Raw genomic sequence first — 14,611 nt, 5'->3', positions numbered from 1 at the left:
CCTGGATGACTGAACCATATCAGAATCCAAATGTATAGGTAGTCTTCAACTGACGACCACAACTGAGCCCAAAATTTATGATGCTAAGTGAGAAATTTGTTAAGTGAGTTTTGCCCCGTTTACGACTTTTATCACACATGTTAAGTGAATCACTGCAGTTCTTAAATTAGCAACCTGATTGTTAAGTGAATCTGGTTTCCCCATTGACTATGCTTGTCAGAAGGTCACAAAAGGGGATCACATGACCCTGGGACACTGCAACCACCATAAATGTGAGTCAGTTGTCAAGCATCCAAATGTAAATTACGTGACCATGGGGATACTGCAATGCTCCTAAGTGTGAAAAATGGTGATAAGTCAATTTTTTTCAGTGCCATTGTAACTTTGAATGGTCATTAAATGAACTGTTGTAAGTAGAGGACTACCTGTATTAGGACTTTCCTATTTTTTATTGTTAATTACATTCCTGACATTATTTTACATTTGTGTTGGTTGAAGCAACATAAAAGCACTTGACATAAATAAATAAGTAAATAAGTAAATAAACACCGCATTCAACACACCCAGGGGGAGTCTATTTGGATAGGCAGTTGTAACTTAGCACTTTTGCCACCGTTGCTAATCTTAAAATAATTCTGTCACTTCTATTTCTCAAAGCAAATATTTTCCCCTCCCCTAGCAAAATTTTAAAATCAAGGCATCCTTGTTTTTCTGAAAATTAAAGCCTAACAATGATAATTTGGATTTAAACAAACTAAAAGATTCATTTCACCCTTTTTAGCTTTTTCATTCTAGTGTGCCACTGTGGTAAGGACTATGAAAGATAATAACACAGATATTTCTTTGTAACAATGGGGAATAACTTTATTACATTTTAGTTATTGCTCATTACTTTCAGGCTAATGAGCCTATACCTGTGATGAAGCTTTCATGATATACTAGACAGCCTGTAACCCACTGGGTCATCCTTTCAGATATATTTCCTCATCTAAACAGAGAATGGAAGTCCAAACCTCTGCTGCACTCCTGCCATCCAGCCACAATCTTGTGATTCCCACTGACCTTTTTCCCTGTAAGCTTCCCAGCCTTCCTCATTGACTTGTGGGAAGGTGTCAGGGAATGTTGCAGATGAAGTTTATGTGACCACAGTAACATATTTAACATGAACATTTCTGCTCCAAACCTAAGACTAGACAAAGTTACGCAAATAACATTTTCTTAATCTTTTAAATAGCAGGTGCAGTAACACTGAAAATTCTGAATGGAGAATATAGATATAGGCTGTGGGATACATTTTGCTCTACAGTAAGATATTATTTATCACCTCTCCCCCAAAACACATCTGCCTAAATTGTGTGGGCATGCACACCCATACAGATAATTAACAGATAGATAAAAGAATACAAATAAGGGTTGTGTAGAGTATTTTTTTTATCCAAAAGCTCCCTAAAATATAAAAAGAATGTAATAATGCATTAGGCTGAAAAGGAAATGCAATTATTCAGTGATGTAGTAATTATACTACATTTTAACCTGATCAGGAAAAGAATCACAACTTCACTGCCACTACTGCCAGATACTTCAGGGCAAAAAAACAGTAGCAGACCAAAGATTATCCACATAATTCTTAAAGTTAAAAGACTGCTTGATGGAATGATAAAGCAGGAAAAGCTAAATACCGCAACTCCAAATAAAAGTAGTCTATTTCTTGTTTAGTGCCATGACCCCTGAACATGTGAATTTATCTTGTTGTCTTTGGTTTGGTGGGAAATTATAAAATGCTGCTGTGATATGCACACAACAAAAAAGACAAGGTTACAAATGAGTTATTTCTCAACTGATACAATGGTGAGATTACATAATGGGACTAATTTGCTTTAAATCAGTTCAGATGATTTAGGTCTATTAATGTGTCATGATATGTTGGGAGGTAAATTACATCCACACTTTAATAAATACAAGGCACTGAGCTCTGAAGTACAATGTAAAAACAACAGCTAAAAGCAAATTGAAGCAAACTATGTTATTTTTGAAACCATCAGGTTCCCAAATAACCACTTGTCCATATATATCAATAGAATAAAATGAGCAAAAGATCTCCACACATTGAAAATTTTAAGATTCTGAGTTCTTATGAATGAATGTATGAACCTTTATTGTCAAAGTACAACCATGTATACATTGAGATTGGCTGAGCCTCCCTTTGTGCCCCCCCCACAACTCACAGTGACAACAAATCCACCATCTTGTTACACCATGTGAGCTAATTGCACAACATACCGGCCTCGCAAGTTAATCATACATAAAGTTATTTCCCCTTTAAGAGCCTGACAGCCCATGGATAGAAGCTGTTCTTCAGCCTGTTGGTATGGCTGTATCTCCTACCCGATGGTAGGAGAGTAAAGAGGTACCGACCATGGTGTGAGTTGTCCCTGAGAATTTTTCTCACTCTTCCAAGGCAGCGAGCCCTGGCGATGTCATCCAGTGGTGTCAGGGGACAGCCCACAATGTCTTGTGCTGTGCTCACCACCCTCTGTAATAGTTTCCTATCTGCAGCTGTCAGGCCAGCATACCAAACCACAATACAGTGCAAGAGGATGTTCTCTATAGTAGACCTATAAAAGAAGGTCATTAGCCATTGTTCTACCCTGTTCTTCTGCAAGACCCTGAGGAAGTGGAGTCTCTGTTGGGCCTTTCTGGCCACCTGGATTGTATTGACTTTCCAGGTAAAATCTTCACAGAGGTAGACTTCCAGGAATTTAAAGGAGGAAATTCTCTCCACACAGCCCCCCCTCCCGATGTAAAGTGGGGCAGGTTCCTCTCTTTTCCTCTGGAAGTCTAGCACCATCTCCTTTGTCTTGCTGATGTTCAGGTGCAACTGCTGGTAAATAACATGTAACAGTGGGCCACTTTCTCCTGACATCTTAGAATGATCCAAATATCTTAATGCTTTTCAGTTCATTCAAACACCCCCCCACACACACATAATATACAAAATTCTGAACTTCTTGTGCTGTTTATTTCTACGAATATGTATTTCTCATTTCACCCAATAGCATTTCTTTAAGGAAGTCAGTGCATTTTGACTTTACATACTGGACCACAATATGACTTGGAAAAGATAAATAGATGAATAGATAGAAATATAGAATATCTATATATCTATATATCTATATCTATATCTATAGATAGATAGATAGATAGATAGATAGATAGATAGATAGATAGAGATAGAGATAGATATATAGATATAAATATAGAGATAGATAGATAGATAGATAGATAGATAGATAGATAGATAGATAGATAGATAGATAGATAGATAAAGGATATTGATACAGATATAAATATATGTGTCTGCCTATCTCACTGATTATTTGTTGGGTTCCAATCATAGTAGACTCCTAGTGATGTACATATTCAATACAACAATCCAATTAAAAATAATAAATAAAAATATTAGCCCAAAGATCTCGGGGATTATTAGCAATAAATCACATGCAGTTAATTCTTCTGCAGGCAGGAACAAGATAACAATATGTCCCAAAGGCCTGCAAAAAGCAGATCTTTTGAAAACTCAGGAACACAAGAGCCAATCTAATAACTGAATGAATTGTGTTCCAGAATTGGGAGCAGCAATTGAAGAAGCCTTGCGCCATGGGTCATGAAAATTACACTCCCTGAAAAAGGGCCTGGGATAAAGTGCTTTCTTACTGATCTTAATAGATGGGCAGAATACATGGCTCCACAGATACACAGGTCCTAATCTACATTGTGCTATGAAAGTGACAACACCAGGACTTTAAATTGCACCAGGAAGCAAATTGGTAAATAGTACAATTCTCATAGCAGTTACTCTTGAACTGATTAATAGTCATCTGTCTGAGCCGCTTTAAAGGGAGTCCTATGCAGTGCTTTTTTTGTAAAAGAAAAAGGTGCCGGAACTCACACATGTCATACAGCCCATCTTGCCTACCCTACAAGGTTCCATCCAAAAAAGGTGCCGGAACTCCGTTCTGAGCGTTCTATGAGAAAAAAAGCTCTGGTCCTATGTAAAAGCATTGTGGTAATCCGAACAACAGGTGACCAAAGAATAAGTAAAAGTGAGCTGGGACAACTTCTTGAGGAAAGATTATACCTGATGCACAAGACAGAGCTGTGTGAAAGATCTCCTCTCATAACTGCTACTTGCTCCTCATCAAGGAGTAGTTGTGAAAATAGAAGGACCTTATTTTATGGGCCAATTCTGACTGGCAAAACATGTTCCTATTCAGAATTAAAGATCAAATTTATCTGAAATCACAATATTTCTATACTACTTGTTGGGATTAAGTCTAATCATGTTTGTCTCTATCCAGATCCTAACAGCATTTGGACCCTGGAGCACTTCTATTCAGTTGGTAGCTGAGATGTAAAGGCGAGTATTTTCAGCATATTAATGATTCCTGACTTCAACTTAATAGATTGTCTCCCCTCACCTTCCTGCAGCTTCTTGTACATACCAATAGAAAGAAAGCTACGATTTTTCTTCACCTTCCTGAAATGATTTGTTTAGGAAAAAAGAGAACCATCAAAGAGCAGTGCCTTCTACCTCTAACTCTTGCACACAGTTCTATATGTGCAACATGAAGGCTTCTGAGGATAACATGGAGGCTTCTGAGAAATCAAACAGTCATCCTTCCCTTATCTCAGTCTTGCCACAAATCCTCCATAGGAACAATCGGTGTGGATTTGTTTCCATACTGTGCAGGACAAAATCCAGATATAAAAGTATGCTGATAATCCATTTCCTCCAGAGCTCTTGAGAGATTCATATGCTCTCAATAACCTTTTATTTTATTATAAAGTGAAAATTACAGCTAAATATCCAAACTTTTTTATCATGTTTTCTATGATTTACAGTCATGCATGAAAAACATGCTTCTTACCTGAAAATCTAATCTTCATAAAATGACCATACAGAGTATTGCCCTTCCAAAGATTGCAGCTCTCTGGGAGAGGTAATCAATCTAATGTTCTGGATAAGAGTGGATGGCTGACTCCTGGGAATATAGCTTGGAGGAATGTTGCAAATGTTGCTGCTGCTCATATGCAATGAATATAAATTTGAAGGCAGACTGATGTTCAGCTATCTTATAGCAAAGTGCCACCATGCATTTGGACTAATGCTGACGAGAACAATCACATATTTTATATGGCCTTGAAAGACCAAAAATAAACACTGGTCCAGGCAAAATGGTGCCAGATGATCCCGTTATGTTCCTGGTGGGCTGTACTGCAAACAGACTTTTTGCCCCAGGGTGATTTGATGATGGCCACCGTGACACATTTTATACTATGCCTGTTCTGTATGGCTGAGTTGGTGAGGTAGGATATTGTTTCTTCCAAGCACATTGAATCTCAGGATGAAATTGGAGTGACCAAACCCTAATCTATAAAGTACAGTGCAAAAAAAGGGGTGGACTTTGTACCACCTTGTTTTTGTGTAAGTCACTGGGCTAGTCAACTGGAAGGAAGGCAACTTAGTTACCAAGGTTAAAAAAGTCAATTTATGCCTATCTGAAGGAGATAATTTGCTCTAGCAATAGTGGTAAGTTTGAAAAAGAATCCTTAGGGATATAAAACTAAAAGACAGATGACATGGAAGGAGAAGGTATCCTTACACAATTCTAAAGTATTTTAAAGAAGAGAGGAGAGAAAATAAATTTGATGATCAGTTCAAGGACAAATGTGCTGATGTTGTGACAATTGAAAAACAGAAAAGCTGGGATTGTGTCTATTTGTACAGTCCCACCAATAAATTCTATAAACTCTAGAAGAGTCTCAGTGTGACTGTATACAAACACATAGATCAACAGTGTGAATCACAGAGACCATGATGAAGTACCACTTTGATTGATGTTGATTTACTTCACTTTTAATAACTGAACACTCCCTTACAGATTTTTGCTAAGAGGAAATCCAATACAATCTAACTGATATAATTTTAGGGTTAAGAGAAATAGGCAAAAATCTTGGTTAAGCCATGTGCTTATTAGATGCCTAATCAACAATTACATCTTTTTCGCAAAGTTAAAATGAAACATAAGTAACAAAAAGAGTGGAAAATAACCACTTGCACATTAAAAACACAATTTAAACAATTATCAGTAACATTACTATTAACAGTTTGATCCACAATTCTCCAAGTACACTTGTATGTTGAATCAGTATTTAACTCAGGTTTTTCAGCAAAGGTTTTAAGTTTTTGCTTAGAAGTCACTCCCATATAAAAAAGAGTGTGCTGCACAATATTTTTAGACCAGGAGTTTGAAAACTTTTTTGAGCTGACAGCTATAGTTGCCCCATGAATGGATACATTCAAGAAAGGAAGTGGGATCAGGGTAAAGTAGTAAGTACTAGGACTAAATAAAAATTTAAATGTATATTAAATTTGTAAAATACAGTTAATATTATGAAATGCTCAAGGAATAATTATAATTATTCCTTATTTAATCATTTATCCTTTGTAAATTTAACATCTTAATTTTTAAAAACTAAAAGCTGCAATTTGGCAGCAAGTATTGTAGGGGTTGGGAGCTACAACCAAATATTTTTGGGTACTCAGAATATATAAAAAATTCCTAGGCTGTCTCATATGTTTGTACCCCAATTAGTATGTTACTAAGATAAATGAGTCTCATTGAATATAATATTTATAAATACATGAACGATTGCATCATGAGCACAAATACAAATCAATATTCATGGCAATAATTCTAATCAAGGCAACTATTTATGAAATTTAGCAAGTTGTTGTAATAAAAGGAATGAGGACACCAATTTAGCCAATTCAGATCTGCTCCATTCTTGAGGAATCTCCATTCTGCCATAACTTGGATGATCAGGCTTGTGTCCCTCTTCTCTAGAGACCCCACCAAGGCACCCAGCCTGCACTAACCGTGAAGGGTTGTTCTGGAGCATGTTGACATACAACCCAATGAGAACATGTTCATCAGCCAGCCTGTCTGCAACATCGAGGCTATACTGTAACCTGAAACAGGGTTGAGGGGAGGAGGGTGCAGTCCGGACAGACAAAGAGAAATAAAACAGAGAAAGCAGGAGCAAGTAAGAGTGCGAAATGGGACTTTACAAATGCGTAGTCAAATGTTCTTCAGTTTGTTACCAAACCCAACCATTGCAGGTAGAGCTCAGGACAGAACTTAAGACAGTGGGCCTATAGAGCAAAGGTATCAGTTTGCTAGTACAGTACATACAGACCACCTACAAAGTTTTATAGGGCAGTGATGCTCAAGAATGTGCACAAACTAGCCTAGGATTAGTGCTACTATGAAGCATAATGTAAAAAAAAATCCTACAAAAATTGCTAATTTTATCTGCAAATCCTAAGCAAATATATTCAGAAGCAATTTCAATGATAGCATATATTTTACTGTAGTGTTAATCTTTATAAGCAGAGAAGTCATGTTAAATGGTTCCAGGAATGAAAACTTTCAAACAGCATGCAGAAGATTACATGTGAAGAGGTTTGTGCTCATAAAATATTCTTTACATAAGGCAACCTAGTCTACCAGAGAGAAGGTTAAAGGTGGTTCATCTCGCTGATATGCTAGGTTTTCAATGGAAAAGATTTTTTATGGGAAGGAACAAATATATGATTTCTCCAAATGCAGGTTAAAAGGACAGAGTCCTAGGAACAGTATATTGCATTACTGAATTGCAAAAACAGATTAGCTGTTTAAGATAAACACATAATATGAAATCCGCATAAATAGACAGCAAAATGTAGAATTATATTTTAAGAGATTATATTCAAAAATCATTAAAATTTTATAATGTGTGCATGTGAACACACCTAATTCCTCTGGTGTGGTAATTAAAACTATCTATACTTATATTCTTAGTAAAATACATAATATATTGAAAGGAAAAGGCATTTGCTTTAGTTGTGTTAGTATAAGCTACTAATGCCTTTTGAAACTTACCCTTTGCCTTTCAAAAAAACTGGAACAGCCCTAGCCAGCAATTTGTCCTGCTCTACTTCATTATTCTTGTAAGATGAGCTAGTTAATAAGACAATAAATATTGATATCTATTACTGAAACTTATTCACTAGCTCAAACCTAAGTAATTTATCATAAAAATTATGAATAGCTACTTAAAACTAAGAATGCTTCTCCCAGTACAATATAAATACCTCATCACAGGATTGCAATCTAAAACTATAATTATAGAAAGTAAATATTGCGTAAGTGTAAAATAACTTGCAACACTTTCGCTACAGAATATTTTCCACAATTTTAAATGCCCTGCCCACTAAATGATAACAACTTTGGAATAACTTGATAATAACGTACTTAAATCGAAACAAATTCTAAAAAATATTTTAAGAGTTGCTAACTAGGTATTGTATGGAACAAAAGTGAAAAATACTAACACTTTAAAAATCATTTTAAATATAGGGTTTCTGTAGGAAGCATGAGAATGCAATAAAAACACAGTTCTTTTTGTTACCACAGAAAAATAATCTTCCCACATGGATATATTCAAGAAAAACTACATGAAACTGAAGAAGCACTTAATGAAGATTTTAATCTTAGGAAAGTATATTTATTTAGGTATCTCTGCACTGATAGTTAAATACTACATTTTAAGTCTTATGTTAAAGTGTACTTCAAAAGCCAAAAATTCATTTCTTAATGCAGAGAACAAATATAATTTAAAAGGATTTTAAAAACATATTTCAAATGAAATGTATTATAAAAACTTGTCCCTGTTTCATTTTACTCCATTCCTATTTGTCAGTGCGAAACCAGACTTTTCGTGACAGCTACTGGCTATATAATGTGTATTATAGCCAAACTATATATGACTGCATGTCATTCAAAATTGTGGATTCCTCTGTTTAAAACATAATACCAGAAGTTGATATAAAGGGAAAAAACTTTACCTAATCCACAATGCAGTTAGTCCCAAAGGAACTTTTTATTTATTTAACCCAACTCAATCTGCAGCTGCTACATTAATATAAAAGTGTGGACTTAAGTTTTCATCCACATCATCATATCACTGACATCTAATTCAGGAGATGAAGATGATCCCAAATACCATGAAGCAAGTTTCAGCCTGAACAGAAGTTGTATATGTGCAGGGGACAAAAGTAGGACATCCTTTTGTCATTTATGCTATGGATAAATGCTAGTGTTTAAGGGCTAATTCTTTCTGGTATGAATATATCAGATTTCCAATATAGCCAAAATCTGCAAGTGAATTAAGATGATCTAACCAAAAACATGATCGGTGTTATTAAATCCTACTTTAGAAATTTAGCAGAAAACATTTTAAAATCTCAGTCCTTTTGGAATTTGACATAGAATCTGCTTCTATATAGCTGATGAATATCATAGGTTCCATACATTTCTTCAACATGGTAGATTTCATCTCTTTCATGTGCTGCCCTTTCACCATTCCATTGCCCCCTCCTCCTGATCTATCCTGGGGGTCTCCCATCCTATTGCTAACAAAGCCAATTACAAAGTCGGGTCTCCTCACCTGGAGAGGGAGTGGGCCTTCCTCTGACCCACACATTTTGCCCTCTTGCACCCACCATGAGTAACCTGGCCAAGGAGAGCAAGCACAGCAGCAGCAGCCTTGAGGAGGAGGTAAGTGCAGATGGGTGCCCCCTTGGGGAAGTGGGGCTGGGCTAGGTACCACAGGAGCTTGAGGGCTGGGCTGGGCATTTGACCTCTGTTGCCCAGGGTTCCGGGCAGCCTGGAGCACCGTCCAGCCCCCGTGCATGGCCTGAGAGGGACAGTGAGGCTCCTCCAGTGGACCATGCCTTGGCACTCCCCCCCGGTCCCATCCCCCCTCTGCAAGAGACCCTCGAATCTTCCCTAGTCCTGCACAGTCCTCCACAGGCACCCCTGATGCAAACGACAGTGAGCTGGCCACACCCACCCAGTAGGCCACACCCACCCCAGCCATGCCAACCCTGGCCATACTGACCTGCCCCCCCAAGGGCAACCACAATGCTGATGCGCCCCTCAATGAAATTCAGTTTGACACCTCTGGTTTAATAGATTGCACCCTGCAGTGACTGCCATCCGACTTGTTTGTACTGCTGGTGGCTGCCACAATGAGCAAAAAAGGCCGAGAGCAGCACCATGCATGGTGAGGGGATGCAGGACTTAGGAATAAATGCTTTATCTCTCTAGTTTCCTGATTGGTGCATACAGGAGGCCACCAAGTATTAGCTGGGGTTGTGGCAGAGAACCGATTGTTAAATTATTTGAATCCCACCGCTGCATACATAGTAACAAAATATATATGAAGTACAGGAATTAAAATAACATGAATTAAAGGAGAATTTAACTTTCATGAAGGGAAAAATACTTTCTAATCTATATGTTTTAGCTTGCCATTTATCTGATTTCATTTCAAACACTTCTAGTAAAAATATTTATTTTCAAATAAGAAACCTACTGTCCCAGAGATCTATATAAATCTTGAGGAAACAAGTCATTATATGTTTCAATAAGGGAGCAATATAGACTAACCCAGGATTGCACTAGTTAAAGGCTTTGCATCATACAAATAAAGCTGATTTTTAAAACGTATTTCAGGACCCAAAATAAAGTGAAATATTGCAGAAGATTGAAATGGAATCAGATCAAATTTCTATTTTCTCAGCATCAGCTAACAGCTAAATTACAGTTGGGTGTTTGTATCAGTGGGTTCAAGTAGAAATTGGGGGAAGGTATTTGATTTTTAATTTTGATATGTCTGTTTGGGAGCTTATACCACGTTTTTCAACAATTTCCCATTTCAAAGGACAGGAAGGTATGCCCTCAAGTTTTAGCAATAATGCACAAATAATCTAAAGGTTGCAAAAAGAGAATTCAAGGAGTAAGCCTGAAGACTGGCTACTCCTGCTCTACTTCATAACCTTCTGGTGTAATGGAGGCAGCTGGGGTTTCTAGGAATTGCTCTGAATGCTGCTGAAGAGTATCAGATTGCAAAGACTGAATTGGCTTAATTCATTAAGTATTATTCAGGTGATCAGTATCTACCAGAAATTGATTAAATGCATTCACCATGTTCTCATTTATTTTTAAGTGCAAACCTGGTAGACTCTTTGCTTTGTCACTTAACAGCAAGATCCACTTTACTGCTTCTGAAATTTCCTTTTTTAAATTCAGAATATGGTTATTATATATATATATATATATATATATGTGTGTGTGTGTGTGTGTGTGTGTGTGTGTGTGTGTGTGTTGTTTCGACACTCGGAACAAATTACACTGTACTTTGAATTCTGCCTATATTGTTTTAGCCGATGTGAAAGTAGGCTGTTCCTTCATTTGATTTTTTTTTGTGGATGGCTGTGAGGTGTGTAGGAATATGAATAATTTGATGCAATATGTAATAATACAGTTGGATATATGTATGAGAATGGAGAAAGATTCAACAAAATGAATCTACATATATTACATTCTTTCATAACCATATATGTTTTAAAAATTATATTCATGATGTCATTTGTGAAAATGCATACTGATTTACTGATACTGCAGTCCTGTACCAGTTTATTTGGAAGTAAATTTATATAGTTAATGAACATTTTCCCTGTTAAAAATATATAGAATTGTGATCTTAACTTTATGAAATATCTATAAAATCTGATTCAAATCAGGCACATTTCACACATGGAGTATTATATGTTTCTTTGAAAAATGAATAGATTTTAGAACACTTATTGTACAGGTAAGCACATTAGATCAACAGGTCAGTATATTCAAACTTTCATCATGCAAGAATGCCCGGCCAGCTATTTCTAAGAATCTCAAAGGTAGGACACTGAGGATATTTAAACATAATTGCTGCATGCGTGAATAAGACCTGTACCTTGGGAATTCTTCTGAGAAAATAACTATTGGAAGTAAAATGAAAGACATCATTAATAGGATTAATCAAACTGAATAATTGAAGGGGGGAAATATTTATTTACTACATTTCTAGGACACTCAGACAACTCTGGACAGCTATACAAAACACAATAAAATATAAAACAATATAAAATCAAGCATAAAAGAAAAACAAGTATATGGAGAGAAACCACCAAGAAGCACAACATACAACCACTACATCCATTACTAAAAGAGGACTTGCCCAACCTGCATAATACCAGGCCTAAAGACATAACAAAGTTTTTAGAGATACTTTGAAAGCTGGTACGGGAGGTGAGCAACACACTTGGCAACCAGTGAAATTCACATAGTAGGAGTCAAGAAAAATTCTTAGGACCAAGAGGACCAAATATCCAGACTTTAGGGTTGAGCATAACCCTGTTCATCCTCATTCATATCTCAACAGCTTCCCATGCACTTGGAGAAGTTTGGACGGCATTGCTTTGTTTGCTAGTGGTTGAGTTGTATAACTGGGTACCATCTATATACTGATGATACCTGACCCCCAACTGATGAATACAGGTAGAAGTTAAACTGGAGGGGCAAGAGTGTTGACCCCTGAGTCACTCCACAAAATTAGGGCTTTGGAAGTCAACCTCCCTCCTCCTATCAACACCAACTGTAACCATTCACAAAGAAAGGAAGAGTATCACTATAACAGATATCTCCTATTCCATACCCTGCAGCTGGTTCAGAAGGATAATCTGACTGGTATTAGCAAAAGCCCCAGTCTGAACCAGCTGCAGGATATAGAATGGGGGACACAGTATTATAGTGGTACTCCTCCTTTCTCTGTGAATGGTTACAGTTGGCCAGGTTGCTTGTAGGATCACCATCCCAGCCTTCCCATAAGTCATTAAGTTCTGTCTCAGTTTCTATATCCCAACTTGAAACCTAACTGAAAAGAGTACAGATAATAAAAGGTTGGAAAATGGGTGAAAATTTTCCAGGGAGGTTGGATTTAGCAATGTCTTCTTAACAAGGGGAAGTACTACCACTCCCTGGCAGGTGGAACCACCCCATCTTGTGGATGTAGATGTCAACAAATTGACTCAACCATCTATCCCCTCTGAAACAGCCTTCAGAAAACATGGGAGGCAAGGTAAGGCAATAAATAGGTAGTTGGGTTGACAAGCCTCAAGAGTTCATCCATTTCCTCAGAAGTCACAGGATCTAACTTGTTCCACTTAACTGGGCCAGTTCATACTTCTATTATCTCATTTATGTTTGCCTGGTTAGAGTTCAATTTTGAGCAAATCTGAGTGATTTTATCCACTGGATATCTAGAGTATTCCTCACAGGGGCCCAAAAGATGTTCTTGTGGTTCATCCCTGCCTATCAAAAAGTGGGATAAGCAAAGAAGGTAGTGATCTGTTAACAGGAGATATGACAAGAGAAGAGAAATAACTATATTTCACCAATCTTATTAATATGATGTTATCCTTAATATTACATATGCTTGGTTGTATTTGCTCTCCATTTTCCTCTAATAGCATTCTGTCTCTTCTGAAAACACTTCTCTGGTTTTTCAGCTCCTGGAGTTCCTCATAGGAACAATCTAATCTAAGGCTTCAGCCATCCACCTGTTCCAATTAATCACCATGATTAACCCATCATGGTTAATCAGACAACCCATCAGACTCTTGGGCAAAACCTCAAATACTATTTGAAACCCTAATGAGTCCATTAGGAGCTTTGGGTGGACTGACTGAAAATATCCTACCTCCATATGGGGAAGGGGAGTACTAAAAAGCAATCAGAGGGTTATATGACTATGTTACCTAGGAGTGAAAATGTCTTTAGATCAATTTCCAACTGTCCTGAAATAAAAATTAGAACACGTGTGATGTCTGTCAAGGATTAGTCACTCAATAATTTAGGACAGGTCCATGGCTGTATTGATGGAGCAATCATGGTTCTTGAGGAGGTAACTGCCAAGCTAGCCAGGAAATCCAGTAGCTCAGGCAAGGATGTCACAGTGCAACAGAGAGGCCAATGGAGCAGTAATAAACCTAGCTGCTTCCTGGAATGCAGCAAACCCAAATCCTTTGTGTATGTTGTGCCATTATCAATAATAATAACAACTACTGTAAATTACCCATACCTAGCATCTGCTAATAACAGTATTTTAACTACATTGTGCATTTGAATGCTTACTTTGTACAAAGTGTAAGTTAAACATTGGAAATTTCAAATTAACATGGAATTAATTTGAAGCCCAATTCAAACTACAAAAATATTCTTTATTTTAAAAAGAAAAGCCTACTTCTTTGATTAGTATTCTTAAGAAATGACAAATGTGTAACATATTGGTTTTAGTGTACAGGTTACAAAACTACATCAGTTAGTAGTTTAGTGCTCTCATACTGACCGTGAATTGTTGTGTAGCTTATTTACATACAGATTTATAATAGCATGCTCATCAACCACCGGACTGTCTATATTTATACTCTCAAGTAACCTGAAGGAGTTAAACAATGAAACCTCATTAACAGGATGTATATGCAGAAATACACATTGGGGACACATATGATGGGGATTTAATGCATCCAATTGAGTTCCACTGCAGAAAGACTACTGCCTTTAAATAATAACGTATAAACATGTAATTCAAGTTAAGAAGACCTAGGAATAAAAATAATTAG

At 36.9% G+C, this 14,611-nt stretch overlaps 1 protein-coding gene across 4 annotated transcripts in view; it reads right to left on the bottom strand.

The window, feature by feature from the left end:
* DTNA (dystrobrevin alpha) overlaps positions 1-14,611 on the bottom strand; it is a 131,539-nt gene that overhangs the window by 33,741 nt on the left and 83,187 nt on the right. The window contains exons 11-13 of one of the 4 annotated variants that reach the window (XM_083360757.1): positions 14,338-14,427; positions 7,986-8,063; positions 6,941-7,033 (exon numbers count right to left, since the gene is read on the bottom strand). In XM_083360757.1, coding sequence (XP_083216883.1) covers positions 6,941-7,033; positions 7,986-8,063; positions 14,338-14,427 — 261 coding nt within the window. Of the gene's footprint in view, positions 1-6,940; positions 7,034-7,985; positions 8,064-11,904; positions 11,930-14,337; positions 14,428-14,611 lie in introns of those variants that run through there. The other 3 variants (XR_014492263.1, XR_014492262.1, XM_083360756.1) reach the window with 3 other exon arrangements.

This window comes from Vipera ursinii (genome assembly GCF_947247035.1).
Source record: "Vipera ursinii genome assembly, chromosome: 3".
NCBI lineage: Eukaryota > Metazoa > Chordata > Lepidosauria > Squamata > Viperidae > Vipera > Vipera ursinii.
This window is presented reverse-complemented; position numbering and strand designations above follow the sequence as displayed.